This window comes from Cebus imitator, unplaced genomic scaffold (assembly GCF_001604975.1).
Source record: "Cebus imitator isolate Cc_AM_T3 unplaced genomic scaffold, Cebus_imitator-1.0 Scaffold80, whole genome shotgun sequence".
NCBI classification, from domain to species: domain Eukaryota; kingdom Metazoa; phylum Chordata; class Mammalia; order Primates; family Cebidae; genus Cebus; species Cebus imitator.
This window is the reverse complement of record NW_016107395.1, coordinates 5432060-5448774: the sequence shown is the minus strand read 5'-3', so window position 1 is coordinate 5448774 and position 16715 is coordinate 5432060. Positions and strand designations below refer to the sequence as shown.

The 16715-nt window shown below is 40.1% G+C and overlaps 2 protein-coding genes across 2 annotated transcripts in view; one reads left to right on the top strand and one right to left on the bottom strand.

Annotated features, from left to right (window-relative positions):
* EMB (embigin) overlaps positions 1–16715 on the top strand; it is a 55899-nt gene that overhangs the window by 20992 nt on the left and 18192 nt on the right.
* Positions 13210–15890, bottom strand: LOC108307746 (PEST proteolytic signal-containing nuclear protein-like). The gene is given in 2 exon segments (XM_037740185.1): positions 13210–15440; positions 15442–15890. Coding segments are annotated over 2 exon segments (666 nt in total). The 3' UTR covers positions 13210–15223.

The following is a 16715-nucleotide window of genomic DNA, read 5'->3' as shown; positions in this document are numbered from 1 at the left end:
AGAGATAGGCTGGCCTAAGGTAAGTTTTAGGGATTCCTTGGTAAGTTCTCTTGCCACCCCTGGGGTCTGCAGGCAAGGCTGCCATCCCCTGACTGTGGGATCAAGTTGTTTTGATAAATATGCTACAGGACAATACATGGGACCTAGGGGTTGAGTTAGGACTCCAATTGCAATCCCTTGTTTCTTGTCAGTAAACAAGTGGAAGGGATGGTTAAGGTCTGGCAGATGAAGTGGAGGTGCCATGGACAGAGCAGTTTGTAGCGTTCTGAAAGCTTGTTTTACAACTCCAGGATGAGAGAGGGGTCCCATGGGTATGTCCTTAGCTGCCACATACAGAGGTTTAGCTAGAGCGGCAGAGTTAGGTACCCAGTGACGGAAGTATCCTACAAATCCTAAGAAGGAGAGAATCTGGTCTGCAGTCTCCGGGGGCTACAATGAAAGAAGTGCCTGCTGGCGGTCGGTTGTTAGGCTTTTAGTTTTGGGGGTGAGGCGAATGCCTAAGTAGACTATGGAGGTGACTGATAACTGTGCTTTAGAGGGAGATATCCGGTACCCCTTGGATCCAAGAAAGTTAAGGAGAGTGGCGGTATGTTGTTGAGACAGAGAGAGGGAGGGGCTACAAAGTAACAGATCATCCACATACTGGAGAAGGAGACTAGGTTGGAGGGAGCAGGAGTTAAGGTCAGCTGCTAAGGCTTGTCCGAAAATGTGGGGGCTGTCCCTAAATCCCTGGGGCAGGACTGTCCAGGTGAGCTGCTGTGACAGGTTGGTGTCAGGATCGGTCCAGGTGAAGGCAAAAAGGAAGTAAGACTCTGGGTGAAGGGGAATAGTAAAGAAGGTGTCTTTAAGGTCAAGAACCATAAAATGAAAGGTAGTGGAGGGAATGTTGGATAATAGAGTGTATGCGTTGGGGACCACTGGGTGGATGGGTACCACCGCCTCGTTGATGAGGCACAGGTCCTGAACTAGGTGGTAGTTGCCGGTCGGCTTTCGGACCGGTAAGATAGGAGTATTACAAGGGGAACTGGTGGGGATAAGGAGTCCCTGGGCCAGAAGTGGGGTGATGATAGGCTTTAAGCCCTGGCGGTGGGTTTTGAGATGGGAAACTGAGGATGTGAGGGAAAGCTGGTCGAGTTCTTCAGGAGTATTTTAACTGGTGTGTGATGTCTGGCCACCACAGGCTTGGAGGTATCCCATACTGAGGGATTAACTTCATTAGGAGGGATAGGGGATTTAGGCGAGGGGTTAAGGCAAGGCGTGATACCAGTTAGAAGTAGCAGTAGGAGGTGGGCAGAGGATGAGCTTGAATGTGGGGGGCCGGTGAATTGGATGGTGGCCCCCTACAGTCTGGAGAATGTCTCGTCCTAAAAGGGGGACTGGGCATGAGAGTATGACTAGAAAGGAGTGGGAGAAGGGGTGTCCCTCAAGGACACAGGCTAAGGGACGAGTTTGGTTAGGAGAGGACGGCTTTCCATCAATCCCCATGACCGAAACCTGGGAAGGTATGCTAGGTCCTGAGTAGGAAGGCAGTACAGAATAGGTAGCCCCCGTATCCATTAAAAAAGAAATGGACTTACCCGCTACCCGCGTTACCCTGGGCTCAGCGAGGGTGATGGGGGTCCTTGAGTCTGGGCTGCATCAGTCGTCCAGAAGGCCGAGAAGTTCAAGGGAAGGGACTGCTTCCTGCGGACTGGCCTGCCCTCCACATAGAGGTGTCGGGGGTGAGCCTGCAGCCCGGGATGGGCAGTCAACCTTCCAATGTCCAGTTTGTTTGCAGCTTGGGCAGGGCCCAGGAGGTGGTTGAGGACAGGGGCACTGCTATGCCCAGTGTCCTTCCTGGCCACATCTGAAACAGGGCCCAGGCGGGGCCTTTGACAAATTTTGGGAGGGTTTCGATGGACCCCCTTCACCAGATGTTCAGTGGGCCGCTGGCCTCAGGGCTGCTACAAGAGCTCGGGTTTGGAGGCCTACCTTTTGCTGTAAACAGGCCTGGCAGGTGGCCTCAGCCTGTTCCTCTCGGCCATTGAAAACTTTAAATGCCATGTTCACCAGGTCCCATATGGGAGTTTGGGGGCCCTCCTCAGCTCTTTTAAGTTTCCTCCTTATATCAGCTGCTGACTGGGAGATGAAGTGGGTGGCTAGGACTGTAGCCCCTGCTAAGGAGGCTGGATCTAGCCTGGTATGGAGGATCATAGCATTAGTTAATCGGTCTAGGAAGGCAGCTGGGTTTTCATCAGGACCCTGAGTTATTTCCCTTAACTTGTCATAATTAACTACCTTTTGAGCTGCGTTTTGCATGCCTGCTAGGAGGCACTGTAACATTTCATCTTGGTAGTGGTGGCCATCTTGACCGGTTTGATAGTCCCAATTAGGGTCGGCCCCGGGGATCGCCACTGCGCCTACTGGCATTTGATTGTGAGATGCACCTGATCAGCATGAGCTTGGGCCGCTGTAAGAATGCGGTCACACTCATCAGGAGTAAGAGTGTGGAAGACAGGATCACGTAGGTGTCATGACAGGTTAGGTCGTACACCTGGGTAAGGTAATGAAATTCTTTGGTATAAGCGGTAGGATTGGTAGAGAATGACCCTAGGCGTTTTTCAATGGCTGACAGATCAGAGAGAGAGAGAGAGAAGGGAACATGCACTCGGACAATGCCTTCTGCTCCGGCTACCTCAGGCAAAGGGCACAGGAGTGGGGTTCATGAGAGCAGGTACGAGCACTGACAGGGGAAGTTATATTAGGGTTTTCGGGAGGAGGGAGTTGAGGCCTCACATAAGGAGAGGGTTTGGTAAAGCGGGCGGGGCAGGACAGGTCATCCGGATCTTCACAGAGTACGGAGCTGGGCAGGGCTGAAGGCAAAGGCGGGTTTTGGCTAACAGAACCTGGGAGGAAGAACAAGAAGAGCAGGGGGCGGGCTTGGAGCAAAGATACCAGAAAGCCTGCACATAGGGGACCTCTGACGATTTACTATTCTTTTGGCAAAAGTTGTCTAGGTCTGTCAGGACATTAAAGTTGAGCGTGTCCTCTGGAGGCCACTTAGACAGGTTGTCTAGGGGATATTGTGGCCAGGCCACGGTGGAGAGGAAAAGCAACCTTTTCTTTTTAATGGAAAGACCTAGTTTGGGTAAATTTTGGACTAGGCATCCTAATGGCGATTTAGGGTCTGGGTGGGACTTCTGATTGCCCATGGTTCACTCTAGTGGGGAGTTAGGGATTAGAAACGAATATGGGAAGGTCTTATACCCAACACAGGCAGAAGTACTCCTGTACTCCTTCCCCCCACCCCCCTAGGGGGTAGCCAGAGAGCTTACAGGCTGTAACAATGTAACGATTATAACAAGAAAGAAAATGTGAAGAAGAGTGAGGCCTTCAGTAGAAGAGGAGGAAGAAAGAAAACGGAGTTACTTAATTAACGAGAGCTTATATGCCAAAAGGGCTGATCTGAGAATTTGAGATAGACTTTTTAGTACCTTAAGCTAGAGATTTGGTCCTGCTGTTAGGCAGGGCTTGGGTTTACAAACAGCGCTTCTGAATACCTGAACCTCAGCCGCTGCTGCGGAGATGTTTGGAAGGCGTCCCGGACTGCCCTACTGAACACTGGAGAGGGTTCAGGAAGATGGGGACGTCTCCCTCAAATTCCTGACCCCCGGAATCCCGTCATGGGGAGAAGATAAGAGAGTATGGATGTCTCCTCTACGCTCAAGTCCTCGAGACGAGGCTGGGGCCCTGGGCCCACGGCGAGACAAGAAGGAGTCCCTGATGCAGCCACGATAGAACAGGGAGTCCATCAGGCAGGCAGCGGGAGAGGTTGTGGGTATCAGAAGTCTTACCTTGTGATGGAGCAGTTCCCTGGTCCGGCTTCGGGTGAAGGAGTCAGTTTCCCCCAGGAGGGGTCGTACAACTCCCTCCCGGGTTTCGGCACCACTGGTAAAGTTTATTCTCTGTAGGTTTATTGCCAAGTTAAACACAAGGAAACTGAGGCCAGCACAAGAAAATTAGATGCCAATTTATTCAGCTCCCAGGCGAGGTTCTGTAGTCCCGGGGAAAGGGGCCAGGGAAGTCGTGCCTGACTCCTCTCAGGAGTGGGGTTTTATAGGGAGTGAAGGCGTTTGATTGGATTTGGAGAAACAGGATGTGGATGGGGTGAGGTGCTATTGGTAGGTAGGTGGGATTTCCAGTGAGTGGGCTAAGTGCTGAGTGCAGAGGGGATTTCCAAGGGTGGGGTTAGGTGCTGAGTGCAGAGGGGATTTCCAAGGTGGAGCTAGATGATGGGCATATTCTGATAATGTAATTTTCCAGCGCGGAGGGAGATGGACGTGTTTGAACTCCTGGCCAGGCAACCAGCATTACAGGTTTCAAAAATATCCAAATATAACTCCAGGAGATGAAATAAAAAACCTGACTGATGAGGTTCAAGTCTCATTGAGTTACCCACCATTTCTATCCCTGTTCTCTCTTTTCCAATGCTAAACTCTGTTCAGTGTGTTCGTTTCCCATGCTGTGTGTGTGTGTATGTGTGCATCCATAAAAACTATGTAGTATTGTTTGTATTCTTTAGTGTTAGTGATATTAGTCCATATATATTGTTCTGAAAATTAATTTTTATCATTCAACATTAGTTTTTGGAGATGTAGCCATATTGCATATGGATCTAGCTTGTTTTTTCTTTTTCATTTGTATGCACAGTATAAATATACCAGCTTACTTATACATTTTTTTTCCATAGTGGACCATAGTTGGCTTATGTATTTTTTGTTATAAACCATGTTGCAAGGGACACCCTACGTTTATCTCTCAGGGCATAATTGCGAATGTTTCTCTATGATAAATACCACAAAGTAGAATTTCTGAGTTAGAAATTACGCACATCTTTATTTTAATATATACCTCCATATTGCCCTTTAAAATATCATGACAGTTGGCCCCTTCCCCTGATCCACATATTAGGCTTATATTTTACTTTTTGAAGAGGTAGGCATAAATTTTGGATACTGAATTTTTACTTTTTATAGAAGTTGCAAATATTTTTTCCCACTTGCCTTTAAACTTGTATGCGGTGCTTTTTAATTGTGAAGAAGTTTTATTATATGTTTTCTCCTATTATTTGTATACTTTTCCACCTTTTGCTTTTTAACCCATATGTGATATAGTTTTATGTTTTGTATGTGATAAGGAACTAATTTTGTGGTTATTGTTTTGTACTGTTAGCAGGCATCTCAACACTCTCTAAAAGAATAGTTCTCCTTTTTCTGATAGTTCTGAAATATCACTGTAATTATATTTCGGCTCTCATACTCTGTTCTGTTTCTCTACTCTTTCTTTGTTTTACAAAGTTATTAAAGTATTTTCCAAAGTAAGAAGTACCTTTTACTTTGTAACCTGATGCACCGTTCACACACATGTGAAACAAAACATTCCTCAAATAACACCCACACCTAATAGGCTTATTATATTCTGATAATTTCTTTTATTCCAATCCATTAATAAACAAATCTGGTGTTAACTATTAAGTTGATTTCCTGATCCACTAATAGATTTTGGCTTGCAGTCTGAAAAATTTGACCTGTTAATTATTAATTTTAATTCATTAATTTTTTGGCATTTGATGATATAGATGTTAGTATTATTTTTAAAACATTGTATCTTTTTATCTCTGTCCTTTTTTAAGAAACAGATTTTCTTTCTTGGAGTTTAATTCTTTCACATACACTTTAAAATTGGGTTTTGTAAAAAGTGCTTTTGGAATTTGACTGATTCTTCACTTACTCTGTAGATTTATTTTGGAGAAAATTAATATTTTTATGCTATTACCATCTACAATTTAGATCTCGTTTGATTTAGAGTGTCTATTGCACTTAATTAAACTTAATTGTAATTTATTTTTGAGTTATACATCCCCTGCTGGATTAATACTTTTAAAATCACCTCTGTATCACATATAGCATATAAAAATATTAACAAATTTATTTGAGACAATGATTGAGTCAACTGTGTGAGACAAGAACTTCTTATACATTTCTTGCATATCTCCTAAAGTACTTTCTGCCTAGAATTCCTCATATAATTCATGAGGCAGAATTTTAATATGCTTGAACTTCAGTCTAAGGCAAGTTGCCTTATCTGTCTACAGATGTGATTCTGCATTGTAAACCCTCTATTCCAGGAGCCAGTTGCATTATTACAACCACTTCAACAAAAATTTATTGAAAGCCCGGTTTACAGTGATGAACATGGCAGACTTCCCTTTCTGCCACCCACCCCCCCGTGTCATACAGTTTATGTTTTAATGGGGAGAGACAATGAATAAATAAGAAAACAAATTAATATAAAAAATTAATACAAAAGGTAATACCAGACGGTGCCAAATGCTAGGAAGTATATAAAGGAAGCGTGATAGAGTCTGTTGCTAACAGTGTGTCCGGTTAGAGGATCCTTTTTTGCAGAGGAGGTGTGTGACCTGAAACAGTCAGTCTCTTGGGGTATGTACCAAAATGCACGTACTGACTCCCTGAGTATCTGCATGGTTAGCACCTTAGAAGTTGGTACCATGAGACATAAATCTCAAGGACTGGCATCCTGGATATAAGACTAAATCTCAAGGACTGGCATCAAGGTGTAGGCACCTGCAGTTTGGAGAAGTTCATTACCAAGGTAGCAGGCCATGCTCTCAGTTTACATTAGGTATTTATGAGTCCTCATCTTGATCTGATGTGTCCTGAGGCTGGTGTTTACGTCTTCTTTGAAGAAATCCAGTTACGCTTATTTTATTTTTTAAGTGCAGGGGTACATGTGCAGGATATGCAGATTTGTTACATAGATAAACGTTTTCCATGGTGGTTTGCTGCACCTATTAATCCATCACCTAGGCATTGAGCCCAGCACGCATTAGCCCTTTTCCCTAATGCTCTGCACCCCCCACCCTCCCTCAGCAGGCCCCAGTGTATGTTGTTCCTCTCCCTGTGTCCATATGTTCTTATTGTTCAGCTCCCACTTTCAAGTAAGAACATGCAGTGTTTTGGTTTTCTGTTACTGTGTTAGTTTGCTGTAGATAATGGCTTCCAGCATCATCCATGCCCCTGCAAAGGACATGATCTTTTTCCTTTTTATGGCTGTATAGTATTCCATGGTGTATGTGTACCACATTTTCTTTATCCAGTCTATCACTGATGAGCATTTGGGTTAATTCCATGTCTTTGCTATTGTGAATAGTGCTGCAATGAACATATGTGTGCATGTATCACTTTTAAATCCTTTGTTCCCTGGGATGTAACATGATGGGGAAGGAAGTTGGAGGGATGAAGAGGCCAATCTTGAATGCTTTCCACACCCTTTTCAGTCTTCACTAATTGTAACATTTTTTTTTACCAGTTTTATATAGTATCTGTGTGTGTGTGTTTGTGTGTGTGTGTGTGTGTGTGTGTGTGTGTGTGTGTGTGTATTGGTGGGGGGAGGTTCTGTTTAAGTTTTTCTCTGATTTATTTCTAAAACAGTTCTGGTACTAAAATAATTTTGAAATTAGAATTTGAAACAAGAATTTCAAAATTATCATTAGAATAACCCATCTCAAAATTTAAATGATTTTTGTACTGGGGAATCAAATGATATGACATTTTCATGTGCTGTCCCTTTCTTCCATTATATTGAAGTGGATATGTACAAAATGGTTCAAAATAAATGAAACTTTTTATCAGGGTAGAGAAGGCAGAAATTAAATATAAAGATCAAAGGCAAATTGTTATGGCATGAGATGATGATTTTGATTTGTAAATATAGAAGAGATGTAGAAAAATACTGAATGTGTGATTGATAGCTCCAAGAACAGGAGGGCAGAACTGGCCATGGAGGGGAGCATACAGGGCCAGGGAATGGCTGTTCTGAGTCCTAGACTGCTACCTCAGCCTGGATCTTGCCCCTGACCTCGGGCATTGCCTTTCAGATGTACTGAACAGGTACTATGATTACCACTTTCCAGAATTTATTCTGAGGACCAAATATTATCATATGTTCTGGATATTTGTGAGCTGCCAAGTGACATAAGTGCTATGTAATTTTAATCAAATGGACGGAGTGCATAAATGAAGTATCTGGTGTAAATCTTGATAGGTGTATATGGATTAGGTTAATGATCTCAAGCCCAGAAACAGTCTATAGCCAGTTAAACAGGAAATAATTTATTGAATAAAGGACTTTGGCTAGCAGAATTGATGAGAAGATTGGAAATCAAGTTCTGGCAATGCCAAGGACCTCAGGTGACAGATAGCAAGGATTACTGGAATAGTCTGCTTAAGATATATCTGTTGGCACTGGACTCTTGATGTGAGGGCCTGGCATAAAGGCACATAACATATTTTTAGTAAAATTGTTGAATGGATAAATGAAAAACATGTGGTAAGTGTTCAGTAAATAAGTGTTAAATGAGTGAGTGAAGGAATAATGAGGTACAGTCACTGCTAGACACTTGCCATTGCTATTGTGATTAATTTTTCAGTCCTACCTAGGTCCTTAACTCCCTGCCTCTAATTTTAAAGCCTTGACAAGGAGGTAATAATTAAATTGGCCAAATTCTAGCGCTCAGCTGGGCAGAGAGAAGAAATACCTGTTCTTAAGTTTCTGCAGTGAGTGAGTGCTTTGCCTATCACCAAACCGTATACGGATGGGAAGAGTGTTCAGATTCTGATTGTCTAAAAGTGGGATCAATGACCACTGCTATAGTGTTGGATTAACTTTGTGTTAATTATTTGGAAACAGAGGCAACAAATGTATTTTGTTACTAAAACAGTGTAACCATTTGTTTCCTGTAACGGATGCAAACAATAGATGCAATGTTGTTCACTATGTTGTAGAAAAATATATTTAATTATTATATTATTACCCAATATTATTGCCTCAAATTAAATACTACATTATTGCAACAAGAGACATGCAATTCTGGAATGCAAATAGAATTATTTTCATTTTTCTTTGAAATGATGTTAAATCAGTTTAGAAAGAAGAAAAATAACCATTACATGATTTAATTGCGGGTACTAACTGAAGTGGAGGAAAACAGTGACTAACAGAAGCTTTGTTTAGTAAAATTCAACCAGCATCTCCTGTTAAATAATTTTAACACATTTTCCAAAATATTGCTAAACCTTTGATGAATTATTTTGGAAAACCTAGCTTCATTTGTGTAGAAGCCATTCACATTTTGTGATATTTCTTTTGAGGATGCCTGTGTTAAAAAAAAGATTCTAAAAGTTTGAAAATAGGCTTGGCTCATTTTTCATAGGTCTTGAGGGAGTCTCTAGGAAGTACTTGGAGATTTTATATACATATAAAAAAGTGTATCAAAGTGTATATATACTATTCTTTACTTAAGTTGGGTTTTTATCATTTCAGGTTTCTCTGTGCACATTGGTGATTTCACATTTTAAGTTTATGGGATTCAGGAAGCACATGTGTTTTAGGCTGTATCACAGTGGTATTGCACTAATCAGATAGCATGTAAATAACTTGTTGATAGGATCAGTTAATAAACGATCATGATTCTTCATTCAATATGAGACAATTTGGGAAAGAGGTGAAATTACAAGAATCAGGGAATAGTATTGTGTTTTATAAATTTCAGATATAAAATTTGAGAACTTTATTCTTATTCAGAGGGATTATAAGTGAACTCCCTATGTTTAAGACGTGCAGCATTAATGATATAAACAAGATCCATCGCATCATTTTTATATAGGGATGTTGGCCTCATGTTAGTGTGGCCTGTTTCTGTAAGGATTCTGGATGTTTCATTGACATTTTAGGTTGTATCCTGAAGCCTTGTCGACTTTTATGGTGAAATTGTTACAGGGCAGGTGAATCCCAGTGTTGGGGTATAGCCTGAGAAGGTTTGCTCAGGAAAGAATTCAAGAGTGAGCTGGTGGTAGAAAAAAGCAGCTTTACTGAGGCAGGGGTATTACAGCTCTGTGACTTCTCCTTTAGAGCAGGAGTACCCTGGGAAGTGAGTCAAGAGCAGCAGTTCTGCAGTCATGATTATACCACTTTTAATTACATGCAAAATAAGGAGCAGACTATTTAGAAATTTCTAGAAAACAGGAGGTAACTTCTGAGCCATTGCCATGGAAAGGGATGTCAACTTCTGAGTATAGCCATGGCAATGGTAAATTGTCATGATGCTGGTGGGCATGTCTTATGGAGAGAAGTTTTCGTCACCTCTTCCTTGTTTCTGTCAGTCTTCAGTCTGGTCCAGGCCACCTCCTATCTCATCATGAATAATGAAAAATCAGGCTGATGGGGCTCCATATTTTCCATCTTGGCTTCTATCAGTTGTATATGTCACTGTTCACTTAACTGTTTTTAGTAAGAGTTTTTTGTTTTTAAAGCATGTTTGGAAACACTGTCCTATGTAATAAATTTTAATCGGCTTCCTCCATATTTTCTTTTTTTAATAAAGAACAAAGCAGACTTTTATTTCTAGTGATAATGGTTTAAAAGATTGGTCCCTGAATAGACCCAAGAAGATGTAAATGTCATTTCTCTGAAGAGTGCAAATTGCTGAAAGCCCATATACTTTAAAAATGTTATCTATGAAAATACGAAAATATTTAGGTATAAATTACTATATGGTTTTAAGAACAGTCTTAAAAAATATGTTTCAGAAACAACCAATTTTTATCGTTTTAGAAATGTAGATGTCACAGATGTTTTTGCAGCACTCCAAGGTGGCAAAAATGCATCGCAGTATTAAGTTGTGCAGTGTTGAGGAAACAAACATTGCTGGCTGAGCTCACCTTAGTTATGTCAAACTGTGTTTAATTGGAAATATGCATTTTTAAAATATTTTGATTGCACTTTTCATTTATCATCACATTCACATTGGTATTATAGGTACACTATATACCAATGAAATAGAAGATTTTCTTTTATTTAAAATCTTGATTCAACAGTTTAAAGGTGATTAAGTTAATTCCATTGTCATGAGAATGTAATGTATTTTAGTGTTGGCATATTCTGTTGGTTATCACAATCTGGATTCAGGCATACCTAAATCTGAGATTCAGTGTTGCCTTTGTCTTGATGTGTGATCTTAGACAAGATAGTCAGCTTCTCTTTGCTTCATCTCTAAAGTCAGAATTATAACAATGATACTTACCTCATGAAGCTATTATGAAAATTAAATGATTTAATCAACATATAACCTTTAGCATCATATATGGTTGTTTTTATACTATTCCCCAGTGAGATAATGGTGAGAAGAAGTGGGCATTTATTAATTGCTATATTATACTACTATTGCTTTTCTTATGACAGAACTTTCTACAATCTCATGAAATACATATTGTCCCACCTTACAAAGAAGGAAACTGATGTCCCATACAAAGATACTTTGATTTACTAATGCAAGGCATAGAATCAAGACAGTTAAACAATTTGAGCTTTGCTTTTAGAAGGACAACTTTGGTTAGGGCAAGAGAAGCTGGCCAAGAGAAATTAGGTAATTTGCCTGGTCTTGGTGAAGGATAATGAAGGCCAGTAATAGGAGGGCTGGATAAAACTGGGCATATTTGATGGACATTTTAGTGATAGAATCAAGTGAATACTACAGCATGTGATTCAGTGATATGGGAATACTAATGGATCTCTCTTGGATATTTTGAGTCTGAAGTTCCCATGGGATATCCAGATTTAGATGCTCCATAGACACCTGGAGCTGTAAACTAAAAAAAGACTTCAGTGGAGGTTCTGATTTTGCAAGTAAAGAGCATTAGAATTAATAGTTGAATCCACCAAAGGAGTGCCAAATTGAGTAGTAAAGAGATCAGAGAGCAAAATCCTGATGGGCACCAACATTTAAAAGGTAATTGGAATAATTTGTTGTGGCTTGCAAAATGTTTAAAATATACTAGGATAGTGAAATAGAGCACAGTAAAGGAAATTGCAAGGAATAGGTAGTCTCTGGCAATATATGATATTCTAGAGACATCAAATGTTATTTTTCCTTTTGAGCATAAAATTCAATTCAGCAATTTTGCAATTACACAAGCAGTTATTTCGAGCATGTGCTCACAAAGCACTTTGCTTGAGCTGTACTTCACTATCTGTAAACCTTGTACCTGGTCCTTGCTTAAGGAAGCATTTCATCAAGTTTCTTATGTAATTAAAAGTAATAGATTTTTTTTTTTTTTTGAGACAGGGTCCTGCTTCATCACCCAGCCTGGAGTGCAGTGGGGTCACCTTAACACACTGCAGCCGCAACTCTTGGGCTCAAGAGATCCTCCCATCTCTGCTTACAACTAGCTGGAACCACAGGCATGCACTACCAAGCCCAGATAATTTTTTCATTTGTTTTATAGAGATGAGTTCTCACCATGTTGCTCAGGCTGATTTCGAACTCCTGTGCTCAAGCAATCTCACCTACCTCAACCTCCCAAATTGCTAGGATTATAGGCATGAACCACTGCACCTCGCCATTTTGAGTTATGTTATTTTTCTTTCTACATTTTGACTCTACATTCTACATTTAATCATACTATACCATTATCGAGAATGAGAAGAGCTTAAGAAAATTGTGTGATGCACTGCCATTTTCCAAACACAGCTCCTTCTCTTGCTCTTAAGATTAATTATCACTATTCTGATTTTTACGCAGTCACTTTCTTGCTTTTTTATATTGTTTTATCACTCAGGTATGTGTCCCTAAATATTACAGTTCAGTTTTGCTTTTCTTTTAATGGTTTGTTTTCTTTTAAGCATCTTATGATTTTCAGGTGCCCCAAACATAGCACCTGACATTCAATACGAAGACATCTCTCTCCCTTTTAAAATTTATCTATTGAAAAAACCAGACCAGGTACGGTGGTGGCTCATGCCCGTGATCTCAGCACTTTCGGAGGTCGAGGCAGGTAGGTCACCTGCGGTCAGGAACTCGAGACCAGGCTGCCAACATGGTGAAAGCCCGTCTCTACTAAAAATACAAAAAAATTATCCGGGCATGGTGGTGGGCACCTGGAATTCCAGCTACTTGGGAGGCTGAGGAAAGAAACCCCCTCTCAAAAAAGGGAAAGAGAAAGAAAGAGAAAGGAGAACAAAGAAAAGAAGGAAGGAAGGAAGAGAGGGAGGGAGGGAAAGGAAGGAATGAATCTTATTTTTGAGTTTGACAAATTAGTGATATTTTAGTAAAGAGAGAAAGGAAGAATAGAAAGTATCATTTTTTTTTTTAGTTTGACAACTTTATTGGTATTCTAGTAAAGACATTCATCTCAGTCATTTCTCTCTCCCAGCTTGACCTTAGGTTAATATTTCATTTGGGTCAAGAAAAGAATATGTAGTAGAGGTATGTTATTTTAACAAACAAGAAAATGGATAAAAATGGATAGTTTGCCTACATTAAAGTAAGGCAAAATTCATGTATCCTGATATAATTAAATCATGTAAGAACTAAGAGTTCTACATAAATTTCTATTGTTTTACATGGGACTTATTCTAAACTTAAATGCTAATGAACAAAGTGTTAGGAATTTACACAGGCTCCGTCTCTGGAGTTATTACTGTCTAAAAGAGCTCAGCGGGCAGTTACCACCAATAAAACAGTGTGAAGCTGCCTCCAAATATAATACTGTAGGAGTTTTCAAGGAGATTTTTATACTGTATGTTTCTTTTGTCTGTGACTGTGCTTTTAAAGGTGTGTTTAACTGTCACATTAAAAAAAAAGTTCATATATAATACAAAAATACAAAAACAAACACCCTACAATACACGAATCTAACAAAGTATATGTGGTGAGATTCCAAAATATGTTTACAGATGCATTTTCTTTCCTTCTATTTTAGTATCTAAAATGTGATTTTTGAGAGGCCATTGGTCAATATGTATACATTTAAAATAAACCATATAATTTTTCTGGTAAGAAAGCTGATAGCTAAGTTCAATTCAAATTATGTTTCACAAGTTAGTAATTTACATCCTTAGACAAAGTTACAGAAAGTGCATCTTCTTGTTTTTCACCTTCATACAAAATTAAAAATTTTTTGTGTGTTCATACCTTTTAAAAAATAAAAACAGCCAAATATATAAACAATATATACATTTAAATTTTTGGTGATGGTTTGTATTTTAAAAGAAACAGCTTCCTTATGATTTGCCTCAAGTTCTGGTGGAAATTCTTACAGGAACTAGCTAATAAAAAACAAGAGAAGCACATTCAAAATACTGATTTACTTTGGTAGCAAATGGTTTTTCTTTGAAGAGTAATGAAGATAGACAAGACCCATTAAGGTGAAGTGGGCTATTTCAAATATTCAACAGTCTACATAAAAAAAAATCCTTTTAAGAGCTAAACATATGTATCCGCTGAGAGCAATGCAATACCTAGTTTATGATGACTTGAAACAAAACAAATGCCCATAAGGAATTTTAATTTTATCTAAATTTACTTTCAGTCAACAGTTCAGTAGCATCTTCCTCCCAATACAATACTCCATCTCTCTGTAAGACTGTTCCTAGGAGCTAGACAAGTTTAGGTAATAAGGGAGTTAAGAGAGTAACTGCTTGCAGTTTTAAATTGATAATAACTTTTTTTGCTGTTTGTTTGTTTGTTTGAGATAGAGTCTTGCTCTGTCGCCAGGCTGGAGTGCAGTGGCGCAATCTCGGCTCACTGCAACCTATGCCTCCCAAGTTCAAGTAATTCTCCTGCCTCCGCCCCCCAAGTAGCTGGGACTACAGGCACGCACCACCACACCCAGCTAATTTTTTTGTATTTTTAGTAGAGACGGGGTTTCACTTTGCCTGCCTCATCCTCCCAAAGTGGGAGCTGATGTTGGTTTATCCCTTCCAATATTCTTCATCTTTATCTTTGCTTCCGGGATTACAGGAGCGAGCCACTGCACCCAGCCTGGCAATACCTTCTGCTTCTCTCTTAATGTGCTAATGGTTGTGTTTAAAAAAACATTCAATTCTCATAATGGTACCATTTCTGATTTCTTTATTATCTGTAACCTTTGGAAACTAATCACATGAAACAACAAAATTAGCAAATGTCTTAAAATCTGGATATAAAACATAAATTACCTCTAATTTGAAACTCTCATTTATTAGTGTACCACTCAATCTTTAAAAAAAAAAATGAAAAAGAAAAAAAAAAGCAGCTCCAAAGATAGTCTTATACCGTTCTTTAAAAAAGGAAACTGTTCCTTTTAACTTTACACCACCCCACACCCCAGTTTCAAAACATCATTTAATTGTCTGGGTCATGGACATTTCCAAGATGAGATTTTATATTTTGCTTCCATAGCTGCTGGTTATCAGAAAACCCATGCTTTCCTTTATTGAAGGAGTTTGGTCCAGCTGATGTTGGTGTATCCCTTCCTGTATTCTTCATCTTCATCTTTGCTTCTGGAGGCATTTCCTCTGGTTCACTGTCTTCATCTTCATTAAAAGCTGCTGCCACTGAAAGTTTTTGGAGCAAGAGTTGGAACAGTTTAAGGCTTACTTGATCCAAGTTTGTTGAATATGTCTGATGCTTTCTTTGTTGTCTGACTACCTATGGGAAATCCACACTTGGAGATCTTTGTAGGCTTTGTTGGGAAGTCTGCAGTTTCTTCAGCTGACTGTGTCTCAGTGCTATGACTGGAACTTTCCCTTTCATTACTGGAAGAAACAGTCTTAGTATTCACAGGTTTTTCTGCTTCTTCTTCAGGTCCTCCAGCGGCTCCAGCTCGCTGTGACTTTTCAGTCCTCTCCTTTCCCTCCTTCTTGTCCGCTATTTTCCCCACCACTACTTCCCTTGTTTTTGTTGTTGTTGTTGTTGTTGTTCCCTCGTTTTTGTTGTTGTTGTTGTTGTTGTTTGTTTGTTTGAGAAGGAGTTTACTCTTGTTGCCCAGGCTGGAGTGCAATGGTGCCATCTCGGCCCACTGCAGCCTCCGCCTACAGGGTTCAAGTTATTCTCCTGCCTCAGCTTCCCAAGTAGATGTGATTACAGGCATGCACCACCACGCCTGGCTAATTTTGTATTTTTAGTAGAGACGGGGTTTCTCCATGTTGGTCAGGCTGGTCTTGAACTCCTGACCTCAGGTGATCCGCCTGCCTCGGCCTCTCAAAGTGCTGGGATTACAGGCGCGAGCCACCCTGCGCTGCCCAGACCATTCATTTTGTAGTTTTCCTACAATCTGGATTTTGTTGATTACTTTCATGAAATATAGTTTAATGTGTTCTTCCATAATCCCTATTTCCTGTAAACTGGGAATTGGATCCAGAGACTTAATCCATTTCAGGAACCTCCTCCAACATCTTTTTTGACAAGATTGTAGCCTAGGTAAGGGCGTAGTCTTCATCAAGAGAGACATAATTCTGTTTTTGAAATTATTGCAGCAGTTGATGGAAAATGACTAGATCCATGATTCACTAGGGGTTGCGGCATCATTGTGGTATTTGCTAGAATTTTTCTATAAAGAGAGAGTTTGTTTTCTCTTCTCTTTGGTTAGCCAGGTACAGTTAGTGTAGGACAAACAAGGTACATGCTTAATATTTTTTCTTTATTTACTACTGTTGAAAAAACTAAAGTTAGCTTTATATGTTTTCCCAGAGAGAGAGAGAGAGGGAGAGAGCGAGACAATTGTTGGAGAGCCAGTGGTTGGGAACCTGAGGTTTAAACTGAAGAAAGAAAAGACAAGTAGAGCCTTTATTGCCCTTGCTCTAGTGGACCCTCAGCAGAAATCTAGGATACTGGT